Source organism: Acanthopagrus latus, chromosome 10 (genome assembly GCF_904848185.1).
Source record: "Acanthopagrus latus isolate v.2019 chromosome 10, fAcaLat1.1, whole genome shotgun sequence".
NCBI lineage: Eukaryota > Metazoa > Chordata > Actinopteri > Spariformes > Sparidae > Acanthopagrus > Acanthopagrus latus.
In genome coordinates this window covers 1,235,900-1,249,201 of record NC_051048.1, presented here as the reverse complement: position 1 = coordinate 1,249,201, position 13,302 = coordinate 1,235,900, and the positions used below count along the sequence as shown (strand labels likewise).

General features: G+C 42.5%; 2 protein-coding genes and 1 long non-coding RNA gene across 5 annotated transcripts in view; all 3 read left to right on the top strand.

The window, feature by feature from the left end:
- LOC119026689 overlaps positions 1 to 13,302 on the top strand; it is a 119,703-nt gene that overhangs the window by 66,135 nt on the left and 40,266 nt on the right. Inside the window, exons 9-10 of one of the 2 annotated variants that reach the window (XM_037111167.1) lie at positions 6,129 to 6,461; positions 6,819 to 6,961. The exons of the other annotated variant lie outside the window; for it this stretch is intronic. Coding sequence (XP_036967062.1) covers positions 6,129 to 6,461; positions 6,819 to 6,883 — 398 coding nt within the window. The 3' untranslated portion in view covers positions 6,884 to 6,961. Of the gene's footprint in view, positions 1 to 6,128; positions 6,462 to 6,818; positions 6,962 to 13,302 lie in introns of those variants that run through there. 2 annotated transcript variants of the gene reach the window in all.
- On the top strand, positions 9,366 to 10,792 carry LOC119026761. Its single transcript, XR_005077228.1, has 2 exons — positions 9,366 to 9,590; positions 9,873 to 10,792. It is a non-coding gene; the product is annotated as an uncharacterized LOC119026761 (long non-coding RNA).
- LOC119026688 overlaps positions 11,664 to 13,302 on the top strand; it is a 70,729-nt gene continuing 69,090 nt past the window's right edge. For both annotated transcript variants that reach the window (XM_037111160.1, XM_037111164.1), the window contains exon 1: positions 11,664 to 11,876. Coding sequence is in view for 1 of the 2 variants with exons in the window: in XM_037111164.1 (XP_036967059.1) it covers positions 11,840 to 11,876 (37 nt within the window). In the remaining variant the exon portion in view is untranslated. The remainder of the gene's footprint in view (positions 11,877 to 13,302) is intronic.

Here is a 13,302-nt window from a genome sequence, read left to right as displayed (position 1 = left end):
CTGTCAGCAGAACACTCAGAATGTCACAAAGACCTGATGAGTTCATGAGTCTGAAGTGGAGGAACTCTGAGACCAGCTGAGGGCTCAAACTGGGACTGATGACCAGGCCTGATGGGGGAGGAGCCCTCAGAAGGCCTGAAATACTAATGATGTTTTTACTTTATCTTTTATTTCTAAAGCCTTATTCACATGGGACTAGTATAACCTGGGGACTTCAAGTGATTTAGAAATTATCCCACCACGTCTGTGTTTCATGCAGCACATTCACACAGGTGAAGTCTGTGTTTGAACTCAGATTTACTGACATTATGTCCCGGGTCGATCGCACCGGAGCCCCTGTTGGAGCAGTATAATATATAACTGGTGAACCTGTTGAAAGATAGAAAAATGTTCCTGACCAGATGTCCCATGCATGTAATCCATCTAATCATCTTTCAAGATTTTTCAATAAGCCTCCTGAATTTGCACCCAAAATGCTGTCAAATCTTCAATGTTTCCCAACGCAGCCTCCATATTTCTCGACCGGGAAAAAGGCAGAAAAAAGGTGGAAAACACAAAAACCTCAAAGGGAGATTCCAGTGTAAGTTTAATTCCCCCCAGAGAGTTTGTAGACTGCTAGCTTACGTAGTTTTAGCATCCTCAGATTTGAGCGAGTGCAGTCGAGTCCCGCAGCTCAGTGATGATCATTACTGCAGGACTCTGCTGCACTCGGCCATCGACTCGCAGGGCTTCCCCACAACATGGAGGCTTCTTCTCCGGTGGAGAGGTTTGTTTATCTTTTCTGACAAATCCGGTGTTTCGGATTAACGCGGGGCTGTTAACTGGCGACCGTCAGCCGAACACGTCTGTGGTCACCGCAGCTTCAACAGATGTTGACAGCAGGAAGAGAAGCCGTAGCTGTCCTCAGATCTGCCTCGTTGTTCAGGTTTTCTCTGGTCAAAACACACCTGATACGTGTTCGGGCTGCTGTTTGATTAAACGTGTCTGACCCTCAGTCGCTGTATCACAGTTGCTGGTTGTTACGGAGGACGTTGTAAACAGGAACATGGAGAGTTGCTCTTCCTGTGAATGTTTCTATCTCTAATAAACCTTTATTAAAAACACGTACTCGTGACTTGCATCACACAGGGGAACTATAAACCTTGTAAATAAAATAAAAGTTAAAAAAAATTAAAAAAAATAAAAAAGATTACGGGACTTGAACTCACATTCACTGAGGAGCAAAAACACAAGCGCGGCAGCCAAACCACTCTGCCAATCAAATCACTCAGGTGATTGTCGGTATGACCTATTTCTCTCTTCACAGCGGACACACAGACACCTCTGGGTTGCAGAAGAAGGTCAGATCAACTTGTGACCGCAGCGTCTGTTCACCGTGTCTGTACGGTGATGATTTATAACATAAATAAGATTCTACAAATAGAATAGAATCCTTGAATGATGGAAAATAACTGAGTCTATATTTTGAGCAGATAAAGAGGAGGACGATTTTCATAACGTTTTGTATTGTCCAGTTGTTGCATCTTTTGGGCAGCAAGTGTTATTCCTACACATTTAAAGTGGCCTGTAACATAATCTTACAGATACGAACATACATTAATCATGTTTTTGGTGCATAGACACTGTGGTCACAAGCTGTCCTGCCACCTTCTGTGTCCAAAAGGTGTCTGTGCTTATACTAAAAGGTTATGCTGTAAGTAAAGCTGTAGTTAGTCTGGTGTAGTGGGTTAGTTGTAATACTTTTTTCCCTCACTGAGTCTAAGTTCGAGTCCCATGTTTTATTTATTTATTTGTTTGTTTCGTTTAAAAGGGTTCCATTGTTCTTCTGTGTGAGGAATATTTACTCAAATAGACAGTAAAGACGAGTAAGTGCATTTCATAAAGGTTATGCTTATTTGTGTTATAAATCATCCCCGTACAGACACGGTGAACAGACGCTGCGGTCACAAGTTGATCTGACCTTCATCTGCGACCCAGAGGTGTCTGTGTGTCCGCTGTGAAGAGAGAAATAGGTCATACCGACAATCACCTGAGTGATTTGATTGGCAGAGTGGTTTGGCTGCCGCGCTTGTGTTTTTTGCTCCTCAGTGAATGTGAGTTCAAGTCCCGTAATTCTTTTTTTTTTTATTTACCTTTTTATTTTATTTACAAGGTTTATAGTTCCCTTGTGTGATGCATGTTTACAGGGAGAAGTCACGAGTACGTGTTTTTAATAAAGGTTTATTAGAGATAGAAACATTCACAGGAAGAGCAACTCTCCATGTTCCTGTTTACAACGTCCTCCGTAACAACCAGCAACTGTGATACAGCGACTGAGGCTCAGACACGTTTAATCAAACAGCAGCCCGAACACGTATCAGGTGTGTTTTGACCAGAGAAAACCTGAACAACGAGGCAGATCTGAGGACAGCTGCGGCTTCTCTTCCTGCTGTCAACATCTGTTGAAGCTGCGGTGACCACAGACGTGTTCGGCTGACGGTCGCCAGTTAACAGCCCCGCGTTAATCCGAAACACCGGCAACGAAATGTTTGCTGCTTTGAAATATGTGATGGGACCCTGTTTGTAATGTTGCTGAGGTTTGGTGCTGTTCTGAGCATTATTTGTGGCTTTTTGATGGCGATTTATACTTGGACCCATTTACAGCAGTGTATTGTTGGTGTGTGGTCGTTTCTGAGGATGCTAAAACTACGTAAGCTAGCGGTCCACAAACTTTATCTCTCCAGGGGGGTCGTACTCGGTGTCAAGGTGTGTTAGAGCATGGATCAAACTTACACCGGAATATCCCTTTAAGAAAAACAAAAAACGACCCTAAATCACAGAGATGCCGATTATCACATGACCTCTGTGGTTGGTGAAATATGGCAGGAAATTTACGGTGGAATTTTTATTTTACAAATTACCGACGTGGCAGATTCACACAGGATTAAGATCACAGACGACCTCTGCAATTATTACAAATTACTGGAGATCCCCAGGTTATACTAGTCCCATGTGAATAGGACTTAAGTGATATAAATCAGATGAGACTTTACTGTGTATGAATAAAGAGTGGAGGCTGTCTGAGGCTCCTCTCACCCCTCACAGTACAGAATGGTTCAGTCCAAACAGCTGAACAGCAGAGTGGCTGCTGCTCATCAACATGTCTTCACCCAAGAAAACCAAACCAGGGAGCCTTAAACTAAAGCAGAAGGCAGAAAGGGACAGAAAGCAAAGAGAGGAAGACGACTCCTCACACAGTTCTGTCAGGAGAAAGGTGAGCACAGTTCACAGCTAGCACAGTTTAACAACAGTTCAAGCTAATAATAATGTCAGCAGCTGGAAAGACTGAAGGCAGTCAGACAGACATGAGTCTAGTTTCTCAGTCTGAGCAGCAGCAGGTTCCTCATCCTCATCTCATCCCTCATTAACTGACTGGAAGTTATTATTACAAGTCATCATTTCACACTGAGGTGAAAACTGTTCAGATGTGGAGCGATATTTAGCTGCTTTCCCTGTAAGGCAGCATGACATGTTTGGTGTCAGTGGATTCATTTCAGTTTGAAGATTTCTATGATGCTTATGGCTTAAAATCCTCTTCAAAGCTGTTAAAGTGATGTTAATGCCAGATGATCCTCCATCATTTTCAGAGGGTTTAAAGAAAGCCAAGAACTGAGGTGGAGAATAATTCCAGCTGTAAGATCCTGGTGATCAATCAGGCAGTTTAATTAAAATAAACATGTTGTTCTGTTAAATAATGTTAGAAAACAGACCTGCCATTAGACTGCAGTTTCATTTCTGACCTGTTCAAACAAGACAATTTCATTTAAAGATATCAAGTTACCTCGTTTGTTTCAGTGTGTTACTATTACTGCTGCATTCCAGTCACATTTAATTCTTTTTTTTCTATAAAAATAAGATTTAGTCTAACAGATACGTCAAGTTCATCATCATCATCAGCAGCAACAGCAGCAGCAGCAACAGTCTGTCAGCTCCATGTAAAATAATAATATCCTATAATCCATATTTATGTCAGAATGATGTTCATGTATTAAACAGTTCCACAGTGAAACAGAACAGAGGAGAACATTCCTGCTGCATGCAGACTGAGTGACTCAATACAACTCTCAGTACAATCAGAGAAATCTTTATATTCTCTGGAAATCAGAAGATGAAATCCCAACAACCGAACAGCCTCATATATGTATTTATTCAGCCCAGATCCAAAGCCACCAGCTGTGAGTCTGCAGCTGTGGAGATGAATCAGAGCTGCAGGACAACAAGGAGCCAGTGAGCAGTAACCAAGAAACTGTCATGTTGTTCTTTTCACTAATATGGGAATGATACTCAGAAATATCAGTAAAATGCAGTTTTGTATAAAACGGCATCACATGTTTTCTCCGGCCTGAACAAGGGACCAGTTAGATTTCTCTTCATGGGTCCTAAATCCCTGGCAGCAGCCCTGCCCAGCTGAGACCACCAGAGACCAGAACCAGACTGAGACCCTGAAGTTAAAAAGTCTCTTTCAGCTTCCTGCTGGGTGTCTCAGCTCAGGGGGTTCTGGTCCGGTCCAGCTTCCAGACTGTAGCCCAGATGGATGTTCCATCACACTTGTTCTTTGGTCTGGAGCGTAAGAATGGACAGCAGAGGTTGATTGACAGTTGAAGGTCTGACACTGGGCAGCTGCTGACTGATCACACTGCCAGGGGCGTCGCACCAGAGGAGGATGTGGATGTTTTAACACAAACACTTTTTCTGCAGTTTATCCGCAGTTTTGCACAAACGCCTCGCTGCAGTATCTGAGTTTCTCTGGCCGCTCTGTGTCTGCTGGCTGCAGCTGCCTCCTCTCTCCTCCCTCTCCTGCTGCTGCTTTGGGACTGACCGGCTGATGATTGGCTGTTCTGCCTGAAGTCCCGCCTCTCTTGCTGCGATAGATTTATTGTTCAGCTCGTGCTGATGAGGCGGGAACTACCGTAAAATACCAAATAACAGCCGGGTGTTTATTATTATTATTATTATTATTATTATTATTATTATTATTATTATTATTATTATTATTATGCATCTTCTTGACTTTGATTGGGAGCTGCTGTAAAGTATTTCTGTTTCTGATTTATATATTATGCAGCCAGTTGTTCATATTTGAAGTTAAATTAAATGAACCAAGACAGATTTACACACATTTACATGTCAGGATGTTATTATAGACACAGATTCAATATTTCAGTGTCATGTATCATCACAGTAACAGCGTTACACACCAGCCCCCCCAAAACAATTGTTGTTAAAAACACCACCACCACCACATCCATCCCGCCCTTCTGTACAGCTGCTACACCTCTGCACACTGCAACCCACAAACTGTGGAAACAGAACAGAGACGCTGTGGATGATGATGATGCTGTTTTCATGTTGGTAAAAACTTTGAAAGCTCGTTTAAAACTAGATTTGAAATATTACAGAATGATGAAAGATGTGTAAAGTTTTCCACTGTGGTGTTATAAACATGTGTTCTGTTGTGTTGTTGATGACCAGCTGTTCTTTGGACGTGACTGACATGATTTAGATTCTGTCAATCTTCATTTATTGACCGTGTTGTTTTTGATTGACTGACATCAATCAGCTGATTGATTTCCAATCAGAGTCGACAGTATTGATCTGAATGTGATGTTTTTATTTGATCCAGAAGAAAGTTGAAGGAACGAGCTGAAAGAAACAACAAATCTTTTCATCACTGAGAACAAAGAAATGCAGCTTTAATAGTTTGTATCAGTTATTGATTGATGATCAGTTCTCAGCTGAGTCAACAAATCTTCACTTCCTGTTGAAGAAGTTGATCAAAGAAAATGTTAAATTTGACGTCCAGAAATGTGAAAGTGACAAAGAGAAGCAACAAGCAGCAGTTGAACACTGAGATGAGACATTACTGTGAAGACCACAGGGACAAAACATCACAACACCATCAGGACTCTGATCATGTCCAACACCTGGAAAACCTGCTTTTACTTCCTGTGGTTCTGTCCCCTGTTACCTGCTGGTCTCACCTGGTTCTGTCCTTCAGCTTTCTCTGCTACTTTGGAATCAGTCAATAAAGTTATTCAAAACTGCTGCTGCTGTCTGAACAGCTGATGTTGTGCTTTGTTTCCTCTCAGACTGTCAGGTGGAGGTGGAGGAGGGGGCGGAGTCTGTCCAGCTGCCCTTCAGAACTACACCTGACCTGCCTGAGGACGCTGCAGTGAGGTGGGTCTGCTATGAACCCTCATTCAGGACAGTCCACCTGTATGAGAACAGATCTGACCAGCCTGACAAACAGCACCAGGATTACAAAGACCGAACAGAGATGAAGAAAGACCTGCTGAAGACTGGAGACCTCAGTCTGACCCTGAAACACCCCAAAGAGACAGACACAGGAGAATACTGGTGTGGAGTCTACAACAAGGACGGAGACGAGCTGAGAGGGAAAAGAGTGAAGCTCAAAGTCAAAGGTCAGTATGAAGATACAGAACAGAGATCTGTGTGTCTGTCTGTGATAATTTGCTTGTCTCTGGTTGGCTGCTTGTCTCTGGTTGGCTGCTTGTCTCTGGTTGGCTGCTTGTCTCTGATTGGCTGCTTGTCTCTGGTTGGCTGCTTGTCTCTGGTTGGTTGGCTGCTTGTCTCTGGTTGGCTGCTTGTCTCTGGTTGGTTGGTTGCTTGTCTCTGGTTGGCTGCTTGTCTCTGATTGGCTGCTTGTCTCTGGTTGGTTGGCTGCTTGTCTCTGGTTGGTTGGTTGCTTGTCTCTGGTTGGCTGCTTGTCTCTGATTGGCTGCTTGTCTCAGTGTAACTGTCCTCTGTCTCCTCTGCAGGGAACATCAGGAACAGAAGCAGCTCCACTGATCCGACTCCTCTGATGGCTGATCAATCTGTTTGATCGGTCTGTTGGTCAATCTTTGATTATTGATCTGATGAGACTTTGGATCAGAGACTAAATGGAGGTGAAGGAGCTGATGGAGGACGGATGAAGACAGGAGGACGCTTCATCAGCTTCTTCTTCACTCTGACTCTCACACACAGTCTACACACTCACTATTGATGACTGTTGATCAGTGATGTCAGAGTGATGTCAGAGTGATGTCAGAGTGATGTCACATGGTGGTTTAGATCCTTTGAACTCTGACAGTAAAGTGTAAATACAACCTCAGATGTAGAGACAGCAGGTCTCTGCAGTAACAACATGTATCATTACCTTTACAGAGTGTCTACACATAGAAACACCTCACATTTAACACTTTAACACCTTTTAATGCCACTTTATATGGAATTTCAGTGAAATTCAAAAGTGAAATATATATACACATAATGCATATACTAGTTATTGCTGTAAGCTTTTACCAAAAAAAGATGAATTAATGAATGAATAAATGGAGATTCTTTCATATTTGAAGTGTTTTTTAGAGTCCAACGTCTTTAATGTGGATCTGTGTCATCTTCACTTCATCAGTGTGTTTCAGCTGCAGGACCATGTTTTCTTCACAGAAACACATGAAGAACAGATTATAAGATATCAGATGAAGATTCCTGTCAGCCAATCAGAGTTCATCACTGATGTTCTGGTAAACAACCACCAGAGGGCGACATGAGTACAGCAGGATTATTACCTCTGACAACGTTTCCACTGCTGGACCTCAGTACACTTCTGAGCTATTTGTACTTTACTGGAGGATTTCTGCAAATATCTACTTTTGACTCCTTTACATTTATTGAAAACACTGTTTTAGTTACTTTACAGATCACATGCTGCCTCAGAGCTGAATCAGCACTTTTTAAAATTCATTTATTTGATGAACAGTCAGATTAAAAACAACTCTTATATTCATACAAATAATCTGAAAGTGCTGAATATACTTCAGTATATTTACCTGAGATTAGATTCTGTCTGTCTGGTGACATTTTAACACCATGTTATAGAGAATAACACACAAAATGTCCGCCCAGCAGGCTGCAGCACTTTATTAATAAAGATAATAAACCATAAAAAGAAAGAAAATAAAAGACATTTCTGATTAATCAGTCACATCTGGATCGATGTGATGATGTTAAACAGCTGATCACATGTTTCTCTTTATGATAGATTATATTTTATAATAATAACATCATTAAACCTCCTGATGAAACACGTCTGTTACAGATATATAAACACGTGTCTCAGGTGTTAAAGGTGACACACCTGTCTTAGTAAATCAATCAATAACAAGTCTGAACTCTCTTGTTGCTAGGAGCGGCAGCCTCCCGCAGCGCGCTCTCTGATTGGCCCGCAGTCCGTCACCTCGGGCCAATCAGACGTTAGTGCGTCCGCCATGAGAATCCATGATGTTCTTTTTGTTTTTTCATCATTATCAATACTACGATTCACCATCAGGCTGATCAGATCACCGCCCGGGCTCGCATCGATCCGGACCTGATCGATATGTTCATCCTGATATCACGAGCGTTTCGTCACCACACGTCACCAGAGTGATTAAAACAGCTGATCAGTCTGTTGAGTTAACGGCCGCTGTGATGGCGGGCTCTGAAAGGCACGAGCACGCACGGAACTTCCGGTTTGAGAAAGGCTCGCTTTCCACTTTACAAAATAAAAGTCTGCGACGAATTTATTAAATCTGCACTGAACACAAACTGATCTATATTCTTCTTCATGGACCAGACAACTAATCGATCAATTAGAAAAATGATCAACTCATCTTTAAGTCACATATGTTTTTTTTATATTATAAACAAAAGTATTCAGATATCTGCATTTTAATAAAATTCTCCAGAAACATGCTGTATATTATAAATACACATATTTCAACTGAGTGCAGTGAGAATAAAGTCTGTGTGTTGTTTTTACAAACCACAGAGCAGTGAAGTTTCTCTCTGAGCTGAAGAATACAAGATAACAGTTGTAATAAGGGACCAAATTCACAAATGTCACAAAATATAGAGAAATGCTAAAACATGCCTCATTAATCTGGAGTGTTTTTACAGGTTCAGCACTTTAATGGTGAGTAATTGCAGTTACGCATTCATCAAGTTTGAGTTTACTTCCAAATTGCCACAATAAAGACCTCAAAATGTATAAAAGTAGTCTAAAGTGCTGCTGTGAGAAGAACACGGAATAAACCAAATAAGATACCAAAGATGAAATTAACTTTAAATTATTTTAATACTTCAGTTTTCCACAAAATTGAATCAGATAAATACATTTAACACACATGAAAAACAGACATTGGATCGAAACATTATATAAAAACGTAAACATGTAATAAAATATAAATATATAACTTTGTCAGATTTAATATGGAAATCAGTGTCGTAGTTCAGGTCGAGCGGCTTTTATTTTGAAACAACCCTCAGCGAGCAGGCGGAAGTGGGTCGTGTGGTACCGGGCGGGTTTGACGTGCCGCTGGCGCTGATGGCGGCGGGGCTGGCGGAGGGTCGCACCGAGGAGGGAGAGCGAGGAGGCGGGGAACCGGAGAACCAGAGAGAGGAGGCCCCGGCGGTACCGAGCACCGACACACCGACGATCAACACGCCGACGACGACAGCAGCGAGGCCCGCAGAGTGACAGCGAGGAGGACGGACGGATGGATGGAGCGGTACGTTGTTTTTGTTTATCTGCTGCCCGCCGGGGAGCGTTGACGGCGGCTGGAGGGTCCGTCTGCAGCCCGGTCAGCCCCCGGTACACACTTTCTATATAAATACACACGATACTGCGGTCAGTACACACAGTACTGCAGTCTGCACTCATACATGTGTACATCTGGGCTACTGATCTATACAGTGTGGACACATATGGTGTGTGTGTGTGTGTGTGTGTGTGTGTGTGTGTGTGTGTGTGTGTGTGTGTGTGTGTGTTGTATTCTCTCTCTCCACTTCAGGACCTCCTATTGGCCGTCATCCTGTCTCTCTCCACCAGCCGGTTCAGGTCTTCAGCTGCAGCTCCAGGTCTTCAGTTGCAGTCGTCGTTGTTACGCGACGCGCCTGAACCATCGGAGCGCTTTGAACCAACAGCTCTGAGTTGTGTATCGATGCTTTTTGGTGCTAACAACCCTGTAAACGATCACATTAGCAGGTTAGCTGGAGTGTGGCAGGAGCTTGTAGAGGCGCCACGGTTCAGACTCATCACACGGCCTCATGTAGTCGCTGTCAGACTAACCACACTGAGACTGTTGGACTTTGATGCTGTGGAGGTTTTGCAGACGAATGTTCTGAGGTCACAGTTGCTGCTGACTGTGCTCACAAACACTGAGGGGGGATCAGCAGCGTTGGATCCAGGCGGTGCCGGTCGGTCCAGAGCTGAATGAACTGGACCGCATTCCTCCACATTCTGCTCATTGGAAACAACTGGACCAGAAAAGGTTCTGTGGACTCAGGAGACTTTAACTTCGGGACCTCACAGACTGAAGTGGAGTGTTTGAGGCCTCGTCGTCTGGAAACTGAATTTGAATTTATTCACATATCTCGACAAACGTTGATCTGTTCTACTTCATACGGTACCGGTTTGTTGCTGAGGACCTACAGAAGTGCAGTGTTGAGTTTGGTCCAGTTTGGACTCTGGATCCAGTGTATGTATGACATGATCTCATGTTTGTGGTTTACAGATGTTGTACTGTAAAAAAAAGACTTCAGCTGTTTATTAGATTCTGAACGTTTCTGCCTTAAATAACTGGACTTGTTCCTGGAATCTGTTCTGGTGGTTCTGCACTGTGTGATGGTTTTGTCTCATGTTTGCAGTCCAGGACACGATGTGATCAACGGATCATAACTGATAGATCAATAAAGCTGCAACAGAAACAAACACTGAAGCCTCTTTAAAGCAAATATGAGATTAATTCATATTTACTTCTTCTGTTATTCTGTGATGTTTGATCAGTTTGAGCCTCTAACAGGTCGTCAGTTCATCTGAAGCCAGCGAGGAAAATCATTCTTTAAAAACTTTAAAACTCTGAGAAACGTATCAAAGTGAACACTGAGCACTTTATTATAAAGTAGTTTGAGATCATTTTGACTTCTAACATTCCTGTCAGACACTCAGAGTTCATCACTGATGTTCCTGTAAACAACCACCAGAGGGCGACATGAGCTCTGCCCAGGTTTAGTTTTCAGAACTGCACTAAATACACTTCTGAGGTATTTGTACTTTACTTGAGTATTTCCATTTCTGCAAACATGAACTTTTTACTCCACTACATTTGTTGAAAATACTGTTTTAGTTACTAGTTACATTACAGATTACAGCTGAATCAGCACTTTTTAAAGCCATTTATTGGATCAACAGTCGGATTTAAAACAAGTCTTATTTTCAAACAAATAATCTGAGTGCTGAATATACTTTAGTATATTTACTTTGGCAGTAATTTGACAGACGCTGCTTGCTGAGACATTTCCCCACTGACAGAGGAGATCAACATGAGATTATTGTGATTTACACATTTAGAGGATGATTCAGTGAGAGAGTGGTGAGGGAAGGTGACAGTCTCAGTGTTACAAACTCAGCTATCAGTCTGGTTTTCTGCACTACGTCCCTGACTGACCACATTAACTAGGCTGCTAGAGTCCATACAGCTCTGACTGTATCACTGCAGGCTCTCTAGTCACCTGCGACCTGCAGAGTGCTGCGTGTCAAACCTTCTCAAACACCTCAAACAGGTGGGCGTCACAGGAAGCAGCTTCCAACAGGTGGTTTACTGGAAACAGCTGAAAGTGAAAGTCCAGTTCAGTCCTGGAGTCAGTGGACGGTCAGCAGCAGCAGAGTGACGACTGGCTGTGAACTGATGTCCTCCATGTGTTTCTGAAGTGAAGCTCAGTAAAGAGACTTTGTGCTTGTTGTAGTTGTGACAGGAAGATGAAGATGTTTGTGGTGTTTGTGATCCTCGTGCACGGTAAGATAACCTTCCTCCCTCTGATCTGATCGTCACCTCGGTCCAACGTCACGTCTTTAATGTGGATCTGTGTCATCTTCACTTCATCAGTGTGTTTCAGCTGCAGGACCATGTTTTCTTCACAGAAACACATGAAGAACAGATTAAAGGCAGCAGATGTTCACTGTGTCTTTAAACACTCAGTACAAATATAAATGCAGGATTTATTGCACAGGTGTTGTTTAGACTTCTCACAATCAAAGGTCACTCAAGATGTTTCATCTCACAACACAATGAAAGAGACATGTTGGCTGCAGGAATGTCCAGCAGAGCTGTTCCTGGTGACTGAAGGGGATCAGACTGAACATTTCAGAGTGATGTTTTATTGTGACCAGTCCAAAGAGCACCTGTGTAGTAACCCTGCTGTTTAATGCCACAACTGTCAGGTGGGTGGATTATGTTGGCAGAGAAGACGAGCTCACTGACACACATTTTAACAAACTGCTGCTGAGAGAAATCATTCTTGTGTGCATAAAAAGTCTTAAATCTTTGAATTCAACTCGAGAAAAGTGTGTTTAGTGTTGTGTTGATATTTGTGTTGAGTGTAGAAGACTGTGCAGTAACGCTGTCCTCAGTTTTATGGCCTGTTGCAGCGGCTGTACGGGACAAAGTTCACACAAATGATCCATTGAAACTCATTTATTAGTTTGATACTGAAGGTGTGTCATGTTTGATCGCACCACAGAGACGTCAGGTTCTTCTGCTCAGGTCTAAACTGATTAAAACATTAAAAACTGTGAGCGCTTCATGACACATGTAGACATAAAAATCACAGGAAAACTTTGTGAAACTATTAAAAAACTTTATTGGACATGTTAAACCTTAAAGACTAAAGACTCTGAAGTGTTTACCTTTAAGTCTTCATCAGGGAGTCAAACAGATCTCATGGAACAAAAAGCTCTTTTATAGTTGTGACCCATCAACAGGAATCTTCCACCTGATGCTGATTTGTGATCTACAGAGGGTGTAGTTCACAAAAGCTCCAGCAGATGGCAGCAACAACATCAACAACACTTACACAAAAGATTCACACAGAGCAGCTCAGTGTTGACAAAAAGCAGCAAAATCAAGTTCCTCATTCAGTTCTGGCTGTTTATAATGTGTTAATGAAAACACTTCCTGTTGGTGAAGCTTCCTGTCTGTCACCTTCTCATACAGAAGATGGGAGTGCTCAGTGTTAAAGGATTATAATGTGGCTGGTTTACTGTCGTGGAAGTGCCAAGTTCAGGTTGCTGGAACTCGTCACAGACGTGATGTTGTGTTGATCCTCCATGATCATGTTCTATAAACTATCTCAACGTTAAGTCATCGGGGTCTCTGAGTCTTCTTCATCTCATCTAAACAGTCAAGCCAGCTGAAATTCCACAACACTCTGCAGATGAAGACG